Source organism: Typopeltis vanoorti, chromosome 9, assembly GCF_054136105.1.
Source record: "Typopeltis vanoorti isolate ZY-2024b chromosome 9, IOZ_Tvanoo_1.0, whole genome shotgun sequence".
Classification (NCBI taxonomy): Eukaryota; Metazoa; Arthropoda; class Arachnida; order Uropygi; family Thelyphonidae; genus Typopeltis; species Typopeltis vanoorti.
The window spans coordinates 135858281-135881961 of NC_143557.1; the positions used below are offsets into that span (position 1 = coordinate 135858281).

The 23681-nt window shown below is 38.9% G+C and overlaps 1 protein-coding gene across 5 annotated transcripts in view; it reads left to right on the forward strand.

Annotated features, from left to right (window-relative positions):
• LOC150103595 (CD109 antigen-like) overlaps nt 1–23681 on the forward strand; it is a 716838-nt gene that overhangs the window by 504270 nt on the left and 188887 nt on the right. For all 5 annotated transcript variants that reach the window (XM_090397638.1, XM_090397642.1, XM_090397639.1 and 2 more), the window contains 2 exons: nt 111–224; nt 18056–18172. In XM_090397638.1, the coding sequence (XP_090253764.1) occupies nt 111–224; nt 18056–18172 (231 nt within the window). The remainder of the gene's footprint in view (nt 1–110; nt 225–18055; nt 18173–23681) is intronic.

A 23681-nucleotide genomic window follows, 5' to 3' on the forward strand; every position in this document is an offset into this window, starting at 1 on the left:
TTTTAGTGCATTTAAAGTTATTCATCATATTTATTGTTAAATTTTCTTTTTTTTTTCTGATGATAGTTTTTATTCCTCTTTCATTAAAAAGGAATATTTTTTATCTCTAGTTTTCTAGTGCTAGACCCTTTTATATGAATGTAGAAATGCCATCTATGTCTATGCAAGGAGAACAGATTGGTATACGTATCAGTGTCTTTAACTATATGCTGTTTGAAGTAGAGGTAAGCAAATTTTGATAAAACTAAAGCTACATTATTTTCTTAAGATTACTTTTGTTATAATAATAATAATAGTTATTATTATTGTATTATTGTTGTTATTAACACCTGACCCCCATGAAGACTCATTATGGGAGGTACATAATTTTTTTTTTTTCACACACATGAAAGACAGAAGAGCCTATAGCAAATGGATGCCATGTGAGGCCAGTGTTAGGAATAGAGTAAGACCCTACTCACTGATGAGACCTCAAAAAAAGGTCGAAACTGGTCTGGGTAGTGACCTTCTTTCATAATGTTGAACAATAATACAGCTCCTAGGAGTTAAGTTCACATTATGGGTAAATATCAAGAATAGTGATTGGAGTTTGCTCCACCCTTTCTATGAGTTGCCTCAGCTCGCGCTACCTTCAAGGATCAAGTCCTTCACTATCCAGGTATTTGCTTATGCTTGGAATCGCCGAACTTTATATAGTTTCTATATTCAGCATGAAACTCTTTGAGTTTCTTATTCAGCTAAGAAACAATATGGGATATAATATCCCTTAACTTAAAAAAAAAAAAAAAAGAGTAAGATGTTGATATTCTTCTTAAACTGTTGAAGAGTGTAGTCCTTTGGAAATGCTTCATGAGGGAGACTGTTCCATAGAATTGAGGTGTAAGGAATGAAAGATGACTGGGAGTAACAGGTTTGGTGAGTATGCAGTTTGACTGTAAAAGGATGTTGAGTATCTATAGCATGAGTTTCTGTAGATCTGGCAGAAATAGGAGGCATAAAGGATGCTAATTCTGCTGAATAATGGTCATAGAAATATCTATAGATGAGACATAATGCAGAAACTGATCTTGTATGGGAAAGTAGCTCAAGAGAGCCTGTAAGAGAAGTGTCATTTATCAGCTGGACTGCCCTTTTCTGAATAGCATTAAGTGCTTTTAGGGAGGTTTAGGTGCACCACCACTACACAAGAGAAGTATTCTAAAGTTGGTTGGATTTGGAATTAATACAGCGTAAGTAACTGTTTGGCAGAGAATTACCATCTTGACAAGAAAAGAATGCCAAATTTTTTGGAAGCTGTTGATGCTATAGAAGAGGTATGATTGTGCCAGGAAAGGTTTAGCGTAAGAGTCAGTCCAAGAAGAGAGATTCCGTCTTGACTGTTGAGCTGAGAATTCTCAAAAGTAAGCAGAGAATATCTGAGGCCTTATGGGAAAACAAGCAAAACTACATTTTGGAAGCACTGAAGTTGATTAGGTTGTTTTCAACCCAATCAAGAATACTGTGGAGATCGGTGTTCGGGGCACTTGTTGTAGATGATCTTGAAGTTACACACAAAACCCATCAAACCATAGTTTAAACTCATTCAATGTCTTTGCATTCACCACAATGTCAGACAATGCATTCCATTTACCAACCACTCTCCATGCAAAGAACCTGCTCACACCCCACCTTATACAGCTTCAAGAGATAATATCCTCTTGTTCTAGCCTCATCTATCATTTTATGAAAAATTTCTTCGACATTAACCCACTAACAACCTTTTACCAAATTAAACATCTCAATCATACTTCCTCTTATTCACAAGGATTTGCAAACTGTTTTTCCCTCAATCTTTTCTCATATTCCACATTTGAAAGACCAGTTACCACCTTAGTCAGTCTTCTATGGACTCATACCAACATGTCCTCATCACCATGAAATACAGGGGCCATGAAATGCAGGGATGAATTGGTGATGCCGATAGCATCAGCCAGTCTAAAGATTATTGGGATCTCTTAGATGTGGTTGACGTAAAATAATATACTAACAGGAATTGAAGTGGCAGGGTACAGTATTTATCCACAGCATAGGAAGGGAAAATGCAGTGGTGGAGTACTGCTTATGATAAGTGATGACTTATGTCCTCTCACAGGGCAGGATTTGGAGGGCAGTGGTATTAATTATTTGGAAAGCATATGTGTGAGGTAATGGTGGGGTGTTGCTTACAAGCGAGGAAGCATAGCAGGTGAGGAGCAGGAGATGTTTATGCAGTTGAGTTTGGCAAGTGCAAGAAAAACGATTGTTGTGGGAGATTTTAACTACAGCAGTATAAATAATTATTATTATTATTCAGGCCTCCATGGAGTCAAAAGACTCTTCGTGGGAGGTCCTTCCTAAGAACATAAAGTCTGTCAAGACTCATCGAGGGGAGGTCCCCCTAAGAAACACAAAGTCTATCATACCACTCCTTAAACTCATTGACCATTCTCGCCCTCACCAATCTATCAGGCAATGCATTCCATGGCTCAACCACCCTCCATGCAAAGAAACCACTCCTCACCCTCTTGCTCACAGTTTCCTTTCGTAACTTCCAGGGATGGCCTCTTGTCCTCACTCCTTCCCACTGTTCAACCAAGTGAAAGAACTCCCCAGTGTCAACCCTGTAACCACCTCTCAACAGTTTAAAAGTCTCAATCATATCACCTCTCCTTCTTCTATCTGCTAAACTCTGCAGTCCACATTCCCTCAGCCGATTCTCATAACTATCTTTGTACAGTACTGAAACCATCTTTGTCATCTGTCTTTGTATCTTTTCCACAGTTAATTTATCCCCTTCAAATCCTGGGGACAAATCTGAGAACAATAATCCAAGTGTGGTCTGATCAGAGACTTATACAACAGAATGATAACCCTCTTACCTCTGCAGGTCAGTGTCCTTCTCATAATTGCAGCAATCCTATGTGTTACCTTCACCACTTTTGCAATATGTCTATCAATCATCAACCTCAGATCTCTTGTCTCCCCACCTTCCTCCAGTATAACTCCTCCCATAGAGTATGCAGCATCCCATCGATGTTTCTCAAACCTCAAGACTTTACATTTTGCTGCATTAAACTGATACCTCCATTCATTTGCCCATCTATCTAGCTTATTCAAATCCTCTTGCAGGGCTACCACATCTGCACTATTACTAATAATTCTTCCCAGCTTCACATCATCTGCAAATAACTGAATATGCCCTTGCAATCCACTGGCAATGTCATTGATATAAAGGTTAAACAATATAGGTCCTAGTACTGAGCCCTGTGGGACCCCACTTGTAACCTTCTGTCTCCTTGAAACTGCTCCACCATACACAACTCTCTGATACCTATCAGACAGCCTATCCTGAATCCAGTTGACCAATTTGACATCCAGACCCATGTATTGCAACTTAAATATCAGCCTATCATGTGGCACCCTGTCAAATGCCTTTGCTAAGTCTAAGAAAATTGCAGTATATGCCTTTCCCTCATCCAATGTTCTTGTAACTTTATTATAAAAGGCCAGCATATTGCTAAAACAAGAGTGCCCTTTCACAAATCCATGTTGACTCTCACAGATAACATTACCCTCATCTGCCCAGTGCTGTATATGGTCCCTCACTACTTTCTCCAAGATCTTAACAACTACTGATGACACACAGACTGGTCTATAATTAGACACTTCCAGTCTTATACCATTCTTATGCAATGGCACTATCTTACCTTCCTTCCATTCACTGGGCACCTTTGCCGAAGCCAGACTTTCATTGAAAATCCAGGTTAAAGGCACTGTCAGTTCCCCAGCACATTCTCTCAAAACTCATGGTGAAATACCATCCAGTCCAAAAGCTTCATTGACATCCAGAGTTCTCAGTATCTGAAACACACTCTCCTCCTGTACCTCTAAACCTTGAACCTGCCCTATCCCTCTAGCATTAAAACTGACTCCTCCAGGATGAAATACTCCGATAAAGTGGTCATTGAACAATTCCACTATTTCCTCTGCATCAGTCACTCTATTCCCATTTTTATCCCACAATATCATTCTTCCACAGTCGTTTCTCCTCCTACTGGCCACATAGCTAAAAAAATTCCCTAGGATTTTATTTGGATCTTAGAGCCAATCTCTTCTCATATTCCAGTTTCGCTTTCCTTACCACACTAGTCACTCTTCTGGCCTGTGTCTTATATTCTTCACGCATCCTCTCTTCACCTGTCTCCTTATATCTCTTCCATAGCCTCTTTTTCACATGCAATTCCTGTTTAATATTGTTTGTAATCCACTTTACTCCAAATTGTGTCCTCTTCTTCACTCGTGGTATACAACTTACCATTGCTGCTAACAAATATTCTTTCACAATTTCCCACGCAAATTGGGAAGATGAAACTGCATGTAGTAATAAGGAAATAGAATTTCTAGAATTTTCAAGCCACAAATGTCTTAGGCAGCATGTAGTAGAAGGAACACAAGGCTTAAGAGGTTTGGATTTGGTCATGGCATCAGAAAAGCTGTTTATAACTGAGATAGCATCTCTCTGCCCCCAGTTGGAGACAGCAATAGATGTGATTTGGACTTGGAAGATGAATAGACATGTAGGAGTATCAAAGAAAAAGGTATATATGTGGAATTATAAGAAAGATGATTATAATAATCTTAGATATCGACTCGGGGCAGTTCTATGGAGGCAGGAATTGACTCTGAGATATTAAAAAAAAAAATCCTGATCAATTTTTTTAGCTATGTGGCCAGTAGGAGGAGAAATGGTTGTGTGAAGAATGATATTGTTGGATAAAAATGGGAATAGTGACTGATGCAAAGGACATAGTGGAGTTGTTCAATGAACCCTTTATTAAACAATCATAACTCAAGTGATCACTTCATGATCACTCTCACCAACTGCAGGAAAGTGTGAAATCCCACTCACAATTACATCCTCTGATGAAAATTATATGTTCCTCACTTTTCCCATCTTTGATTGACAGGAAGTATTACATGTCACCAGTATAGCATGCTTTAAAATTTTATGCTGTGTTATCCAAAATTCAGTCTTTAATGGTGGTAGGCTGTTCAACAGGGATCTAAACAGTGTGTATGCAAATGACTACCATAACAGCAATAAGGAGAAATATAACAAAGAAGACACAGTAAAGAAAACTCCAGAAATAATTGCAGAATGTGCAGAAACACTCTGCATCAAATCTTAAGAATGAAATCTAACACAAAAATTTATGAAATCTCAGTACTTATTAAAGTAAAAAAAAAAGAAAAGACTTTTTTTTTTTTTTTTTTTGCAGCTGTTCACTGATTTCTGTTCACTTCTGTTAAATTCTCTAGCAAAAAACATGTCAGAGTTATTTTTTTAAAAAAAAAATTCTTATCATTCAAAAGATCAAACATGCATAGCCTTTGTCGTATAGCACAGTAGCATTGTTCTAATAAAGTATTCATCATATAGCTTCATAATTAAATGTAAATGTAATTTATGATTGCATTTTTCTTACAGTATAACTATATTAATACCTATTTATTATGATTACAGAATGTAATCATGACAAATGTCTGTCCAAATGCAATTACAATAATTATAAATAAACATAATAATAAGGGGATATCTAGTAGCAAGGCTCATACGTCGGTCATACATAACTGGTAATTAGCTTAAGGAATTAACAACCCATATAAAGGATATTAATTAAAGGCAACTTTAATGAATAACTTCAATATTTCGGCAACGTCACGTTGCCATCTTCAGGAACATAAAAATATGGTATGTGCACGCAGGCACTAACAAAAGCAAATGAGGAAGAAGCAAGAAACTTATATTGTTCCTAAAGTCGTAATGGTGCCCTCTGGCAGGCTAATTGGGTTGTCTTGGCCGTTGGGCTGAAGTTCTCATAATGTAAGTCTCCCAAATTTGGGGTAGTTTCATGCACCCAAATTGGTTGAGGTTTGGAACATGTTTTAGAGCTGCTGATGATTCCTTGAATAATCTTTCATACTTGAACTTGTTGTTTTGTATTATTATTATTATTATTATTATTATTATTAAACAAGACCTCATGGAGTCAAAGCCTCATCTAGGAGGACCTTTTATCTCACACACATCTCATCATACCGTGTCTTAAACACATTCAAACTCCTTGCAGACACCACACTCTCAGGCAAGGCATTCCAATCACTCACAACTCTGCACAAAAAAAACCTGCCTCTCACTCCCCTACTCACACCCTCTTTATACAGTTTCCAGGGATGACCTCTGGATCTCCCCTGATCTCCCACTATTCTCTGTAGAACTTCTGCACCATTTATTCTATAACAACCCCTTGCCAACTTGTGGGTCTCAATCATATCTCCCCTCTTCCTTCTCTTCACTAGACTCTGCAAATTACATCTTTTCATTCTTTCCTCATACTCAACATTCCAGAGGTCAGAAACTACCTTAGTCAGCCGCCTTTGGACCCTTTCCAACATCTCTTCATCCTTCTAAAAACCAGGTGACCAAATCTGGGCACAATAGTCCATGTGTGGCCTAATCAAATCCTTATACAATGGAACAAGAATCTCCCTACTTCTATATGTCAGTGTCCTCCGCATCATTCCCAGAAGTCTTTGTGTTGTCTTCCAATTTTGGTGATGTGTCCCCTAAATTTTAGATCCTTATCCACTATCATCCCCAGATCTCTTATTTCCTCTACTTCAAACAATATATTCTCACCAAGCATAAATTCTGTATCCTATCTTTGTTTTCCAAATTTTAAAACCTTACATTTTGCAACATTGAACTCACATTCCCATTTGCTTGCCCAATCACTCAATTTATTCAAGTCTTCTTGCAACGCAACAACATCTTCACTACTCTTTATGGTTCGTCCCAACTTTGCATCATCTCCAAACAACTGAATATCTCCATCCAAATCTTCGCCAATATCATTAATATACAATTTAAATAGTAATGGCCCTAAAACAGACCCCTGAGGTGCCCACTAGTGACTTTCCTTTTCCTGGATATTGCACCCCCATATACAACTTGTTGATACCTATCAGATAGTCAGTCTCCAGTCCAATGCACTGATCTAATATCCAACCCCATCTGCTCTAGTTTGACTGTCAACTTATTATGAGGCACTCTATCAAAAGCTTTTGTGAAATCCTAGTATATTACTGTGTATCCTTCTCCTCTGTCCAAGGAAGCAGTCACTTTATTATAATAAGTAAGTAGATTACTAAAACATGACCTCCCTTTAGCAAATCCATGCTGTCCATCAAAGATTATACCATTGTTGTCAGCCCAACTCTGGATCCTAGTTCTCTCAAGCTTCTCCAACAACTTAACCACAACACCTGACACACTGATAGGCCTATAGTTTGATGCTTGAGTTCGATCACCTCCTTTATGAAGTGGCACAATCTTGCCCTCCTTCCACTCTTTAGGAACTTGACCAAGTGCAATACTCGTATTAAAAAAATATGTCAAGGCAGGTGTCAACTCTCTGGCACATTCCTTCAGAATACACGCTGATATATTATCAAGTTCCACAGCCTTATTTACATCTAGTTTATTCATCTCCCCAAACACCTCTTGCTCACTTCCAGTCAGTCTCTCTTCCCCACCATCAACTGCTCTTAATCTCTCCATGAAGTCACATTCACAAGGTTGAAAGATCTTTATGAACTGCTCATTAAGTATCTCCACCACACATTCTGCAACAGCTGTCTTTATACCATTTCCTCCAATCAATGTCATCCTTCCATAATCATTCTTTCTTTTGCTGGCTACATATCGAAAGAACTCTCTAGGATTCTTTTTGGCTTCATTAGCTAACTGCTGTTCATACCTCTCTTTAACTACTCTCACCAACCAAGTCACCCTCCTCGCCTGGTCTTTGTAGACCTCATGTAATTGGTTACTTCCACTTCTCTTATGCTGTCTCCACAATGCCCTTTTTCTCTGTATTGCATGCTTAATCTCTTTATTCATCCATCTCACACCTACCTTATTTAACCTTCTCACCCATGGTATACATTTAGACATTGCATCTACTAAATAGTTTTTGAAAATCCCCCAAGCTGCATTGATCTCTCTTCCAGCTAACTCCTCATTCCATGTTACACCTGCAAGCTGTCTCCTGAGCTCTTCATAATCACCCCCCTTGTAGTTCCACATATACCCTCTTTTCACAGGGGTCCTTGCACTGCTGGCAACCACCCAGGTAATCACCTCATGGTCACTTTCACCAATTGGTGGATGATTTGACACCTTATTGATAATTACATCCTCCGATGAGATGATGACCAAATCCAAGACCCTTAATCCTCTTGTGCCCTATGTTACATACTGTCTGAAGTAATTATCCCTCAAAAACTCAAGAAACTCATTTTCTTTACTTCCAGTTGCTATCTCTTCATTCCAGTCTATATTGCCATAATTAAAATCACCCATAATGATCACCCTTTTCTTATTTGCTTGGCTTATTTGACTATACATTTCACTATTACCACCATCCACATTACTAGGTCTATAAACACATCCCACCAAGTATTTGATTCTATTCACCTCTATCTCACACCATACTGCCTGTAAACCACTGACCCTATTTCCCTCTTGCATCTCTACCTTATATGGACATAACTCTTTCTATATCATCAATAGCACTCCGCCTCCTTTTTTACCCCTTCTATCCTCATGAAACACATCATACCTTTCCATCTCTATTCCTGTCAGGATGTCGTCCTCATCTAACAATGTCTCACTTATTCCGACAATCTCTGGGTGCACAGATGCAATTAGTGCATCCATTTCATCTGCCTTGTTTCTTATACTTCTAGCATTGGTATACAAACACAACAACTCATTTCTGGATCTACAGCTAGTTTCACTGATACCACTCACTCGATGTGATATCTCCATGCTGGACTGGAGCCATTTCCCTTTCTGCTTCTTTTAAAACCCTTTGCAATTCTATCTGTTTCCTCTTGATCCCTGGTCATCCCATTACTTTCCTGCCTACACATGCTCTCACCTCCTCTTGGAGCATCCACCTTTCTCACGCTGTGTACCCCTGTCCACCCTGAGCCTCCCCGTTTTCCTGCTCCTCCTGCACACCCATTCTCTCATTTTCTATACTCATACCACTCACTTCCCCATTCATATCCACTTCTTCAATCTCTTTTGTCTTACTCTCCTGCTCTTCCTCATCACTCCCCTCTCGATCTGATTCATTCTCTCTATTGACTTCTCTACTTTCCAGCAGCTGTCTCTCCAAGCGACTCACACCATAACCACTCAAATGCAGTCCATCGCTCCCTTACAGCTTACTTCGTCCCTGAAACTCATTCCACACATTAACAACCTGTACTCCTATCTTCTCACACATTTCAGCCAGAATATCATTCATAATCCTTGCTCTCCGCCTCATTTCACCATAATCATTCCTAGGAACACACTGACTACCCTTCCTGTCACACTATTCTCTTTTATCTTTCCATGCAATCTCCTGACATTCATTTTGACATGCTCTTTGTTCTCTGTCAGATCATTTGTAGCAGTGAATACAATTAACTCTCTTGCTCGCTCTCCCGCCTCATATTCAATGCCTCAATCACTCTACTCATTTTACTGCCTGGAAAACATACGTTGTGCATTTTATCCTCTAGCACACCTTTAATAATGGAGTCGCCATACAATGCCACTCGCTCATCTTTCATTAACTCTTTCATGCCATCATGATTTATTTTAATAGTTTTGACGTGAATTTTCTTTATTTCATTCTGCATCCATTTCATTTCTTGCTTCATCCAATCCAATTCACCTTCCGAACCTCACGACACATTCTCTCTATCATTAAATCTTTCTAACTTTCTGACTCTCGTCCCTTCTTCTCACTTTCCCTCTCATTCATCCTTCTTTGTTTCCGTACTTTCGGTCCAACATACGTCCAACTTTCACTATCATTCTTCTCACTTTCACTCTCATTTATCTTTCTTTGTTTCCATACTTTCGGACTAACATGCATCTAACTTTTGCTGTCATTCTTCTCACTTTTACTCTCATTCATCTTTCTTTGGTTCAGTACTTTCGTTCTAACATACGTGCAACTTTCGGCATCATTCATTATTTTTTCGCTATCATTTATTCTTTCGATTTTTTTTACTTGCAATTTCTGCATCACGCCATTTCTACTTTCATTCGTTCTCTCAATTTTGTTTCTTTCCACCTCACTTTCATCCCTTTTAACATCCGTTACAGTTGTCAAATCGCTCTTTTTCTTTTCTCCTGATTTTTTAACATTTTTTCGCCTGTTTATCTCACCATCGTTCTCTTTCAAATGTGCACTAGCGACACAATCGGTACTAGCACTTTCTTTCATCAATTTCATATTCGCATTCATCTGTTCCTCCTTCTGGTCACACTTCACACACACCCTTCTTCCATCTGCACTAAACATCCACATATCGTTTATGTAATTGAAGGAATACATATAACAGACGTCACACTTAACGAAACGACTGAAATATAAATTAAAATCATGGAATGACAATGCCGCTGCCGTTTTTTTTTTTTTTTCTGTACAGGTTACTAGGTCTAATAATAACAACGATTTCGTAATTTAGTAATTTAGGCAAGACAATTACGCATATATATACTTAATTATTCCTAATGAAACTTATCTGAATCAGGAGCTCTTCAAATCGCGTCCGCAGTGCTTGGTAAAGTATATGGAACCAATTTTATTTTAGTTTTCTTCCAACGTATTCTATGGCGGGTATCTAAGGCGTGGTCTGGCAGCCCAGAGTGACTGTACTGGTGAAACCGGATGTAGTCTTTGTGTTCTGAAATCCTGATATTTGCTGTCGTGCCTGTTTGGCCAAAGTAGGACAATTTGCAGCTGCAAGGCACCTGGTATACACCAGGTAGGTGTCTATGGTAATAAAGGTCTATGGGAAGTGGTTGGTCTTTGGTAGAACAGATAAGGGATGCCAACTTTTTATATGGTCTATAACATGAAGTCAGGTCATATTTTTTGAGGATATTAGTTATTTTCTCAGAGGTACCCCGAATGTAGGGGAATGGTGATAGATTTAGTGTAATCTTTATTGTAGAGGGAGGGAGGAAGGGGGTTGTCGTTTACTGGTTTTAGTATTTTTTGGAATTTTTGGGGGGTTATAGCCATTGGCTAAGAAAGTGTTGAGGATGTGGTTTTGTTCAGTGATTAGGGCATCTGAGCAGATTAATTTTGCCCTGTTATATAGTGTTTTTATAACCCCGTATTGTTGTGATGGGGGTGGTGGGATTGGTGGTGAATGTATCTGCCTGTAATGATGGGTTTTCTGTAAACAAAGAAAACCGAAGATCCTTCAGGCTGACGAGTGATTAAAGTGTCTAGGAAGGGGAGGGTGTTGTTTTCCTCTTTTTCTAAGGTGAACTGGACTCTGAGGGTGTTGGTTGTTTAAGTGTGTTCGGAAGAAGTGGAGTGTATCTGAGCCATGTGGCCAAATAGCGAACACATCATCCACGTATCGAAGCCAAATAGTGGGTTTTTGTGGGGTAGAGTTTAAGGCTTTCTCCTCAAAGGTCTCCATAAAGAAGTTGGCCAAGGGTGGGGAAAGTGGTGAACCCATGGATATCCCCTCTATCTGTTTGTGGAATTTTCCTTGCCAAATGAAATAGCCTGAGTTCATTGTGAACTGAAATAGGGCTGAGATATTGGGAGGAAACTTGGCTTGAATGAGCTCTAGGGTTTCTTTGAGTGGGACATTAGTGAATAGGGAGGAGATGTCAAAACTGACCATTATGTCATTGTGTTGGAGTGAGAGGTTTTCTATACTGGCTTTAAAGTGGGCTGAGTTTTTTATGTGTGATGGTGTGTTGCCAGTATAGTGTGTGAATGTTTTGGCTCACACACTACTTCTGTTAGTGCCTGCGTGCACATACCATATTTTTATATTCATGAAGATGGTAACATGATGTTATGTTATGTATGACCAACGTATAAGCCTTGCTACTAGAATTACGATCATCCATGGAGATTCCATCACATGAAAGGCCCGCCAATACGGCATAATGAGGTTGAAGATATCGAGACAACTAAATCGTCTGACCTTCCTAAAATGCTGCCGGGATAACAAGGTAATCCCTAATTGTGTTAAATTTAAGCACCGTTTTAATTCACAGAAAGCTCTCTGTATTTATAATCGCACTAGCTTCATCTTATTAAGAGAACAAATCACCGCGACGCGTGTTCTCCTTGCCGATGAAAACAAACCTTTAGAGGGGACATCCATGGTTTCACCACTTTCCCCACCCTTGGCCAATTTCTTATGGAGACCTTTGAAGAGAAAGCCTTAAACTCTGCCCCACAAAAACCCACTATTTGGCTTCGATACGTGGATGATGTGTTCGCTATTTGGCCACATGGCTCAGATACACTCCACTCCTTCCTAACACACTCAAACAACCAACACCCCAGAGTCCAGTTTACCTTAGGAAAAAGAGGAAAACAACACCCTCCCCTTCCTAGACACTTTAATCACTCGCCAGCCTGATGGATCTTTGGTTTTTCTCTGTTTACAGAAAACCCACCCATACAGGCAGATACATTCACCAGCAATCCCACCACCCCCATCACAACAATACTGGGTTATAAAAACACTATATAACAGGGCAAAATTAATCTGCTCAGATGCCCTGACCACTGAGCTAAACCACATCCTCAACACTTTCTTAGCCAATGGTTATAACCCTCAAAAAAATCCAAAAAATACTAAAATCAGTAACCCCCCCCACCCACAATAAAGATTACACTAAATCTATCACCATCCCCTACATTTGGAGTACCTCTGAGAAAATAACCAATATCTCCTCAAAAAATATGACCTGACTTTGTGTTATGGACCATATAAAAAGTTGGCATCCCTTATCCGCTCTACCAAAGACCAACCACTTCCCATAGACCTACCTAGTGTATACCAGGTGCCTTGCAGCTGCAAATTGTCCTACTTTGGCCAAACAGGCAGGATAGCAAATATCAGGATTTCAGAACACAAAGACTACATCTAGTTTCACCGGTACAGTCACTCTGGGCTGCCAGACCATGCCTTAAATACCCGCCATAGAATTCATTGGAAGAAAACAAATAATACACTGCAGCAAGTTCAAGTACGAAAGATTATTCAAGGAATCATCAGCAGCTCTAAAACACGTTCCAAGCCTCAACAAAATTGGGTGCATGAATCTACACCAAATTTGGGAGACTTACATTATGGAAACTTCAGCCCAATGGCCAAGACAACCCAATTAGCCTGCCAGAGGGCACCATTAGGACTTTAGGAACAATATTAGTTTTTTGCCTTCTTTCTGATTTGCTTTTGTTAGTGCCTGTATGCACATACCATATTTTTGTGTTCCTGAAGATGGCAATGTAACATTGCCAAAATATCGAAGTTATTCAATAAAGTTGCCTTTAATTAATATCCTTTATATGCTACTTAAGTATAAAGAGCTAATAAGCTTCATTTCGGCAATGAAAACATTACTTAAATTAAGGGGATATTAAATCCCACATAGTTTTAAAACCGAATAAGAAACTCAAAGATTGGAATCAGAGTTTCTTGCCGAATATAGTAAACTATAAAGTATCGGCGACACTAGCGTTAGCAAATGCAAGTGATCCTAGTACGTAGTACAATACCGGACGACTCGTTGCAAAGGTGGGGGAAGTTCAGATCGCTATTCTTAGGTATTTTCCATAATGTATTCTTGTTGAGAGGCTTATACGCTGGTTAGACATAATAACTAATATTTAAGGAAATTGACAGCGTATACTGGAAATATAGATTAAATAAACTTTAATATACACTTTCCGATATTTCGGCGAACGTTACGTTGCCATCTTCTTGGGAACTTACTAAAAGGACACGTGCACACAAGTACTAATACAACAAATGAGACTGAGGCCAGGACGCTAGCGTTTTCCTAAAGTCCTGATGGTGCCCCCTGGCGGGCTATATTGGTAGTTCTTGGCCTTTGGGCTGAAGTTCTTTTGATAAAAGTTTCCCAAATTTGGGGCAGTTTCATGCATCCAAATTTGTTGAGGTTTGGCATGTTCCTAAGGGCCGAGGCTGATTCCATGAATAGTCTTTCATACTTGAACTTGCTGCGGTGTATTACTGTGGCTTTCTTCCATCTTATTCTGTGGCGAGTATCCAGAGCGTGGTCTGCAAGCCCAGAGTGGCTGTACTGGTGAAATCGGATGTAATCCTTGTGTTCTGAGATTCTGATATTTGCTGTCCTGCCTGTTTGGCCAAAGTAGGACAGTTTACAGCTGCAAGGGACCTGGTATACACCAGGTAGGTCTAGGGGAAGTGGTTGGTCTTTGGTGGAGCGGATAAGGGATGCCAGTTTTCTATGTGGTCTGTAACAAGTGGTCAAGTCATGTTTTTTTAAGATTTTATTGATTTTTTCTGAGGTACCTCTGATGTAGGGAATAGTGATGGATTTAGAGTAATCTTTTTTGTGAAGGGGAGGGGGGTGGTGGGTTGTGGATAACTGGGTTAAGTATTTTTTGGATTTTTTGGAGGGGGTAGCCGTTGGCTGAGAAAGTGTCACGGATGTGATTTAGTTCTGTGGTTAGGGCTTGATCATTAGAACAGATTATTTTTGCCCTGTTGAATAATGTTTTAATAACTCCATATTGTTGTGAGGGGGGGGGGGGGGATTGTTGGTGAATGTGTCTGCCTGTATGGGTGGGTTTTCTATAAACTGAGAAAACCAAGGTTCCATCAGGTTGGCGGGTGACTAGTGTGTCTAGGAAGGGGAGGTTATTGTTTTCCTCTTTTTCCAGGGTGAATTTGATTCTAGGGTGTTGGTTGTTCAAGTGTTGTTCAACCTATCGTCAGCTACCTTAAAGCCAGAAGCAATCCACGCTCTGTCACGTGGTCACAACTTCGCCATTGCTCCTAGGAAATTACCGGCCGAGGAATTAATGATTCAAATTGAACGCGGGATTCACCAACTTCCAACCCACATCGCCAACGACATTAGATTAGATGTAGCCTGTGTTCTCAATAAAGCAAAACCTCCAAAATCCAACATATCCATTAGTGAATACAAGGCACTACAAGAATTGAAGAGAAACAAAAAAATAGTGATCACCAAAGCGGATAAGGGGAACGCCACTGTGGTACTCAATCTTAAAGACTACACAGGTAAGCTCAAGGCTTTATTATTAGATCGCTCCACTTACCTCCCCATTGATTACAATCCCACCAGCTCACAAATTAGAAAACTCCATAGGCTCCTTAAGAAGGTCACTTCTTGGCCTGTGGAGATTACCAACAGACTAAAACCCTATAACTCTAGACCCCCCCCGCATATATGGACTCCCAAAAATACACAAAGAAAATGTGCCATTACGTCCCATAGTGGATGGCATTGATTCATCAGGGCAAAAATAATCTGTTCTAATGATCAAGCCCTAACCACAGAACTAAATCACATCCGTGACACTTTCTCAGCCAACGGCTACCTCCTCCAAAAAATCCAAAAAATACTTAACCCAGTTATCCACAACCCACCACCCCCTCCCCTTCACAAAAAAAGATTACTCTAAATCCATCACTATTCCCTACATCAGAGGCACCTCAGAAAAAATCAATAAAATCTTAAAAAAACATGACTTGACCACTTGTTACAGACCACATAGAAAACTGGCATCCCTTATCCGCTCCACCAAAGACCAACCACTTCCCCTAGACCTACCTGGTGTATTTCCTGGTGTATACCATAGCAAGTTCAAGCATGAAAGACTATTCATGGAATCAGCCTCGGCCCTTAGGAACATGCCAAACCTCAACAAATTTGGATGCATGAAACTGCCCCAAATTTGGGAAACTTTTATCAAAAGAACTTCAGCCCAAAGGCCAAGAACTACCAATATAGCCCGCCAGGGGGCACCATCAGGACTTTAGGAAAACGCTAGCGTCCTGGCCTCAGTCTCATTTGTTGTATTAGTACTTGTGTGCACGTGTCCTTTTAGTAAGTTCCCAAGAAGATGGCAACGTAACGTTCGCCGAAATATCGGAAAGTGTATATTAAAGTTTATTTAATCTATATTTCCAGTATACGCTGTCAATTTCCTTAAATATTAGTTATTATTTCCATAATGTAAAAACACATTTCCTAGGAAATGTATGATGTTATTACATTATGGAGGGAGGTCACTACCCAGACCGGTTTCAGCCTTTTTTGAGGCTTCATCAGTGAGTAGCTAGACCTAATACTAAAGTGTATAGCGAAAAGAACTTAAATACTCTGCGAACGAGTCCTCCAAACAGGTGCAACCATTATACTTTATACTTAAGTAACTTAATGGTTGCACCTGTTTGGAGGACTCGTTCGCAGAGTATTTAAGTTCTTTTCGCTATACACTTTGGTATTAGGTCTAGCTACTCACTGATGAAGTCCGCGCGGTTAGCCTAGTGGCTTTGCGCTTCGCAACCATATGCCTGGGAAGGAGTGTCCTAGGTTCGATTCCCGTCGGAGACGTGAGGAGCTGAAGGATCTTCCTCAGCCATAGCCAAGTTAGCCGGTCGTGGGCGCGGGCAGTAGGGTTTTTTCCCGCCAGTTTATCTGGTGTTTTTCATCCCGCAAGCAGGCAAACCGGCCCCTTGAACACACAGGGATACAACCAAGAATACCTTGAGGCATAGGAGTGACCATTCTATCCTCGTATTTCGGTTACGAAATCCAAGCATGCTTGGAAGGTTGTGGGCCTTAAAGGCCTGTTAAAGCCATTGGGATGGATGATACTCACTGATGAAGCCTCAAAAAAGACTGAAACCGGTCTGGGTAGTGACCTCCCTCCATAATGTAATAACAGCATACATTTCCTAGGAAATGTGTTTTTACATTATGGAAAATACCTAAGAATAGCGATCTGAACTTCGCCCACCTTTGCAACGAGTCGTCTGGTATTGTACTGCGTACTAGGATCACTTGCATTTGCTAACGCTAGTGTCGCCGATACTTTATAGTTTACTATATTCGGCAAGAAACGCTCTGATTCCAATCTTTGAGTTTCTTATTCAGTTTTAAAACTATGTGGGATTTAATATCCCCTTAATTTAAGTAATCCTTTATATGCGTTTGTTAATTCCTTAAGCTAATTACCAGTTAAGGGAATATCTAAATTACATAGGTGATCGATAATGAAGGGTTGGAAGAGTTAGAAGAATGAAGCTAATGCAAAATCCCTCAATGAAGATAAATAGGCTGAACATATTTCATTAATGCACTCTGCAATACAAGGGTTTGTGTTTTGGAATGCTGGAATGAAATGCTGCTTAATGTATGATGGAACTCTATTCTTTTCTAGGAGATGGATGATGTACAGGAACTGAGAGTGATAATTAAAAGGGACTTGAATTGTAGGGGACACATTTTAAAAGTCATAAAGACCACAACTGCATTGCTTCTATGATAAGGAGGAAGATGTGCATAAACTTCTCACTTCACTTCTGTTGTGGCGAGGATCCAGAGATGAGTTACTGAGGTTGATAATTTAATTATGAGGTGAGTTTGAGGGATAATAAATTTCTGAGCCTGATGGATAGGTGAAGGAGAATAGATATGATATATTTAAATCATTAAGGAGAATTTTACCAGATTAATGTGAAAGTGATTACACATGGCAAAGAGGAGAAGGAAGGGAAGAATGAGAAGTCTTTCGTAGAAGTTGTATAAAAGCGTGATGAAAAAAGGAGTGAAAGAAGATTTTTTACATGGTGAATTAGGAATGCATTGCCAGATAGTATATTTTGAAAGGGAAAGTGTGAATGAATTTTCAAGTATAATGTTATACTTGTAAATGATATATGATAGTGCCTGAGTGTGACTTCCATGGTGTCTGTTTATTCCATGAGCCTATAATATGCAACTCTTTCATTCTTTTTTCTAAGTAGAATTTATAACTTTAGTGAAATTTCTAATTTTAATTTTAATTAATTTTGAAACTCTTAAGAAAAGTGTATTTTTTATGTATTATTTTTTACCTAGGCACTAATAATTCTTACAAGTTCTCTTGACTACAAATTTGTTCACGTAGAAGCATTTGGTATTGTAGAATCCTATGCACCACGTACTTCATTTGGCGAGCATCAACATCTAGTCTTTGTAAGTTAAGTAATTTAGTGTTTTTTTTAATGAAATATACGGAATTAAAATTACATCAAAATAAACAGTAAAGATTATTACGTTTCTTACTCTTAGAATTAACACACATTATAATTTTATATCCTTGGGAACTGATGTTGTTAATTAATGTGGAAATGACAAGGAAACAAATAACAAATAAAACAAATAACAAAAATTGCTTTCAGAAGATTGAATAATATATGGAAATGATTGAAATATTATAATAATATAATAAAAACAAAATAAAGACCTTCAATAGCAATGTCAAGGCAATAATATTACGTGGTTCAGAGACATGGAAATTAACAAAGAAACAAAAGCTGATTGAATAGTTTCCAAATTGTTTGGTTAAAATATTAAACTATTTTGGTATTACCATATAACAAATGATGAATTATATAAACTTTTTTATATAAACAGTTCTGTTTATATAAAGGAAAAGGAGAACTCCTAAACTAACTTGACAGAGAATAACAGAAAAAGGAAAAGGATAAAAGATTGGAAGAACTGGTGAGTGCTAGATTAGTTGAAAAGACAGGGTTAACTGGGGAAGATGAATTTTATCCTTATGTCCCATGAAGAGGATAGGGATGTAGGTATAATTAAGTGGCATACCTACAATGGCTAATTTTCAAACTTTTATGAAAATCACAAGTAAGGTTACTTTACCAGTAAAAAATGAACAGCCAATTCATTTTCATGTTTTAGATATAAAAATATAATTATTTTGCAGTTCTTTGAAGATAATACAAAGCTAAGAAAAGTTAACAGAAGTGTTTACTAAATTAAATAACCAAAAGTCTTCAGTTCAGCAATGGAAAATTATATAAATCAAGTGGAGATTAAAGGCAACTTGTAAATACCAGCGAGTGTATTCCCGTAAGTTTTCTGGTCAAATTTCATACGAAACTTGCATACTTTCTACATTCAGCTTTGAAATAATGCTGGATTTAATATCCACTTGATTTATATAGTTAATAGAATTGGTTCTGATTTAGTGGCTTCTCTGGAATTCCAGATGGAAGTAGGGGAGACAAGAGATCTGGGGTTAATGATTGATAGAAACCTGAAATTTAGGGGACATATTGCAAAGGTAGTGAAGGTAACTCAGAGGATTGCTGCAATAATGAGAAGGACACTGACCTGCAGAGATAAAACAGTTATCATTCCGTTGTATAAGACCCTGATCAGACCACACTTGGATTATTTGGTCTCAGATTTGGTCCCTAGGATTTGAAAGGAATGAATTAATTGTGGAAAGAGTACAAAGGCAGATAACAAAGATGGTTTCAGAACTGTACAATGATAGTTATGAGGATCAGCTGAGGGAATATGCAGAGTTTGATGGATTTGATGGGGTGAGCAAGAGGATGAGGAGTGGTTTCTTTGCATGGAGGGTGGTTGAATCATGGAATGCATTGCCTGATGGAGTGGTGAGAGTGAGAACGGTCAATGAGTTCAAGGTGTGGTATGATAAACTTTGTGTTTCTTAGGGGGAGGGGACCTCCCCTTGATGATTCTTGATAGACTTTCTGTTTCTTAGGAAGGACCTCCCACGATTAGTCTTTTGACTTCATGGAGACCTGAATAATAATAATAATAATAATAATTGTCAAATGAATGAAGATGCAGTGATTTTGACTCAGCATAAGCTTTTAAGCATTGGGAATTACAGGTGGACATCAGTATATTCTTTTAGTGAGACTACCCTAGAGAAGGTGAGAGTGATAAGGGCTCTTGAAATGAAGGCTGTTTGCATTTGTCACCTTGTTATATGAGAGTGGTCTAAAAAGTTCTTGGCGTCGACCATGGATTGCAACACTATTGGCATGATTTTTTTTTTTCTAAGTTGGTACATCTGTCATAAGCATTCAAGTGAAATTACAAGTCATTCTATCAAGTAGTTTGTTTTATATAGCTATCTAAAGCAAAAGTGTTGTCTGTATCCCTATTATAAAAATGAGTACTGTGCGGTTATAAAATTCTTTGTAAAAGAAGGTTAATGCCAAAAGAAAATTCATTTGAAGTTCATAACAGTTTATGGGCACTTTTCTCCTTCGTTTTTGACAATTAAGAAATGGGCTGTCGAGTGTAAACATGGCCGTACCAGCCTTGAAGATGATCCACGTGAAGGACGTCCAAAAAGAAATCATTAATCAAGTGCACGATATGGTTTGGATGACCGGCGAGTCAAAGTGCATGAAATTGCTGAGACTACAGGCATTTCAAAAGAACATGTAGGATATATTTTGCATGAATAATTGCAAATGAAAAAGCTTTGCACAAGATGGATGCAGCACTTGCTCACAGTAGATCAAAAACGCACTCGCATGAAAATCTCTGAACAGTGCTTGGAGCATTTTAACAAGAATAAAACTGATTTTGTGCATCGATTTATTACTGAGGATGAGACTTGCATTCCATTACACAACAGAATCCAAACAGCAGTCAAAAAGTGGACAGAAGCTGGTTGTTTTGTTCAGCACCAAAGAAGACAAAGTCGGTTCCATCAGCAGGAAAGGTCATGGCATTGGTGTTTTGAAATACTAGACATTTTGTTTATTAATTATCTTGAAAAGGGTAAAAACAATTTATTTTTTAATAAATTACTCTGGATTGGAATCCAGAGTAATTTATTAAAAAAGGGTGGCACACCATTTGGCAACTCCTATAGGTAGAGATGACCTGCTAATGCTTCTGCCTGGTATTTCCACTAGGGCCTGGCTCCCACTGAAGAGACCTCAATAAAGGTCGAAACTAGTCTGGGTAGTGGCCCTTCCTTTAATGCATAACATTAGACATATCCGCAAGGAGATGTGTTTTGCATTATAGGAGATACTGAGTTAGGAGTGCTGGTAGCTTTCTCCACCTTTGCAAAGAGTTGCCCTGGTGTTGTATCACTTTACCCTAGTCCTGAAGATACTTCAGGCGCAAACTTTGTTTGCTCACACTTGGATAAAGGATTAAACTAATTTTATTATACTCTAACCAAGTGAAAAAATAAACTTTCAATATTAAAGAGAGAAAAACATTTTTTTATCAGAGTAATGATTAAATTAAAGATATTAATTCACAAATTCATATAACATATAATATATTAATGTCACAAGTGTCTCTAAAGAAGCAAATTCTGATTTGGATAGATTAGCAAACTGGGTAAAGGAAAATGGATGTCAGTTTAATGTGACAAAGTGTAGGTTATGCATTTTGGGATGAAAAAATTACCAGCTGTATACCACATTAGTCGAACTGTACTCCAGGAAATTGACAAAGCCATAGACTTGGAAGTGTTAGTGGATAGGAAGTTAAAGTTCAGGGAGCACATAGCAAAAGGACCTAAATCAGCTCATCAGATCACTTGATCATTGAAGAATACTTTTATGAGCAGGTTACTGTTCCTCTTTATCGAGCCTTGATAAGACCCTACTGTGTGTGTGTGTGTGGAGCTGGTTGTCAGGGTTTCTTGGTGATGAGGAGGAAGTAGAGAGGATCCAGAGGCGAGTGACCAAGATGATAGCTGGTCTATGAATGAAGGGAGTGGCGCTAGTGCACCAAGCACAGTAGACATGTATAAGAAGAGCTCCTGATTGAGATAAATTACTCTAGGAATAATTAAGTGTATATGCGTAATTGTTTGAGTAAGAGCGGCTGTAAATGTTGTACGCCACCGGTATTATTAATGGGTGGGATTTTTTTTGCCTTATCTTAATTACAAAATCGTTATTATTAGACCTAGTAACCTGCAGGGAGAAAACAAAAATGGCGGCAGCATTGGGATTCCATGATTTTAATTTAGATTTCACTTGCTTCGTTAAGTGTGAGGTCTGTTATATGTATTCCTTCGATTAAATAAATGATTTGTGGATGTTTAGTGCGGATGGAAGAAGGGTGTGCGTGAAGTGTGACCTGAATGAGAAACTGATGAATGCAAATATGAAATTGATGACAGAAAGTGTTAGTAATGATTGTGTTGCAAGTGCACATTTGAAAGAGAAGGATGGTCAGAAAGAGAGGCGAAAAAATGTTAAAAAATCAGAAAAAAAAAGAGCGATTTGAAAACCGTAATGGATGTTAAAAGGGATGAAAGTGAGGTGAGAGTGGGGGAAAGAAACGAAATTGAGAGAACGAATGAAACTAGAAATGGCGCGACGCAGAAATCGCAAGCAAAAAAAATCAAAAGAATAAATGATAGCGAAAAAAGAATGAATGATGGCGAAAGTTGGATGCATGTTGGACCGAAAGTACGGAAACAAAGAAGGATGAATGAGAGGGAAAGTGAGAAGAGGGGGTCAAGAGAGTTAGAAAGTTAGAAAGATTTAATGATAGAGAGAATGTTTCGCGAGATTCGGAAAGTGAATTCGATTAGATGAGGCAAGAAATGAATTGGATGTGGAATGAAATTAAGAGAATTCAGGTCAAAACTATTAAAATAAATCATGATGGCATGAAAGAATTAACGAAAGATGAACGAGTGGCGTTGTATGGCGACTTCATTACTGAATGTGTGCTAGATGATACAATGCACAAGTAGAGTGATTGAGGCATTGGATATGAGGCGAGAGCGAGCAAAAGACTTAATAGTATTAATTGGTACAAATGATTTGAGAAAGAATAAAGAGCATGTCAGAATGAATATCAGGAGGCTGCTTGGAAAGATAAAAGAGAATAGTGTGACAGGAAGGGTAGTCACTGTGTTGCCTAGGTATGACTGTGGTGAAATGAGGCGGAGAACAAGGATTATGAATGATATTCTGGCTAAAATGTCTGAGGAGATGGGAGTACAGTTTGTTAAAGTGTGGAATGAGTTTCAGGGACGAAGTGAGCTGTATGGGAGCAATGGACTGCACTTGAGTGGTAATGATGTGTGTTGCTTAGAGAGACTGCTGCTGGAAGGTAGAGAAGTGAATAGAGAGAATGAATCAGATCAAGAGGGGAGTGATGTGGAGGAGCAGGAGAGTAAGACAGGAGAGATTGAAGAAGCGGATGTGAATGGGTGAGTGGTATGAGTATAAAAAATTAGAGAAAAAGTGTGCAAGAGGAGCAGGGAAACGGGGAAGCTCAGGGTGGACAGGGGTACACAGCGTGAGAAAGGTGGATGCTCCAAGAGAAGGTGAGAACATGTGTAGGCAGGAAAGAAATGGGATGATCAGGGATCAAGAGGAAACAGATGGAATTGAAAAGGGTTCTAAAATGAAGAAGCAGAAAGGGAAATGGCCCCAGTCCAGCATGGAGAGATCACATCGAGTGAGTGGTATCAGTGGAACTAGCTGTAGATCCAGAAATGAGTTGTTGTGTTTGTATACCAATGCTAGAAGTATAAGAAACAAGGCAGATGAAATGGTTGCACTAATTGTGTCTGTGCACTCAGAGATTGTCGGAATAAGTGAGACATGGTTAGATGAGGATGACAGCCTGACAGGAATAGAGATGGAAGGGTAGGATATGTTTCGTAAGGATAGAAGGGGTACAAAGGGAGGGGGGAGTGCTA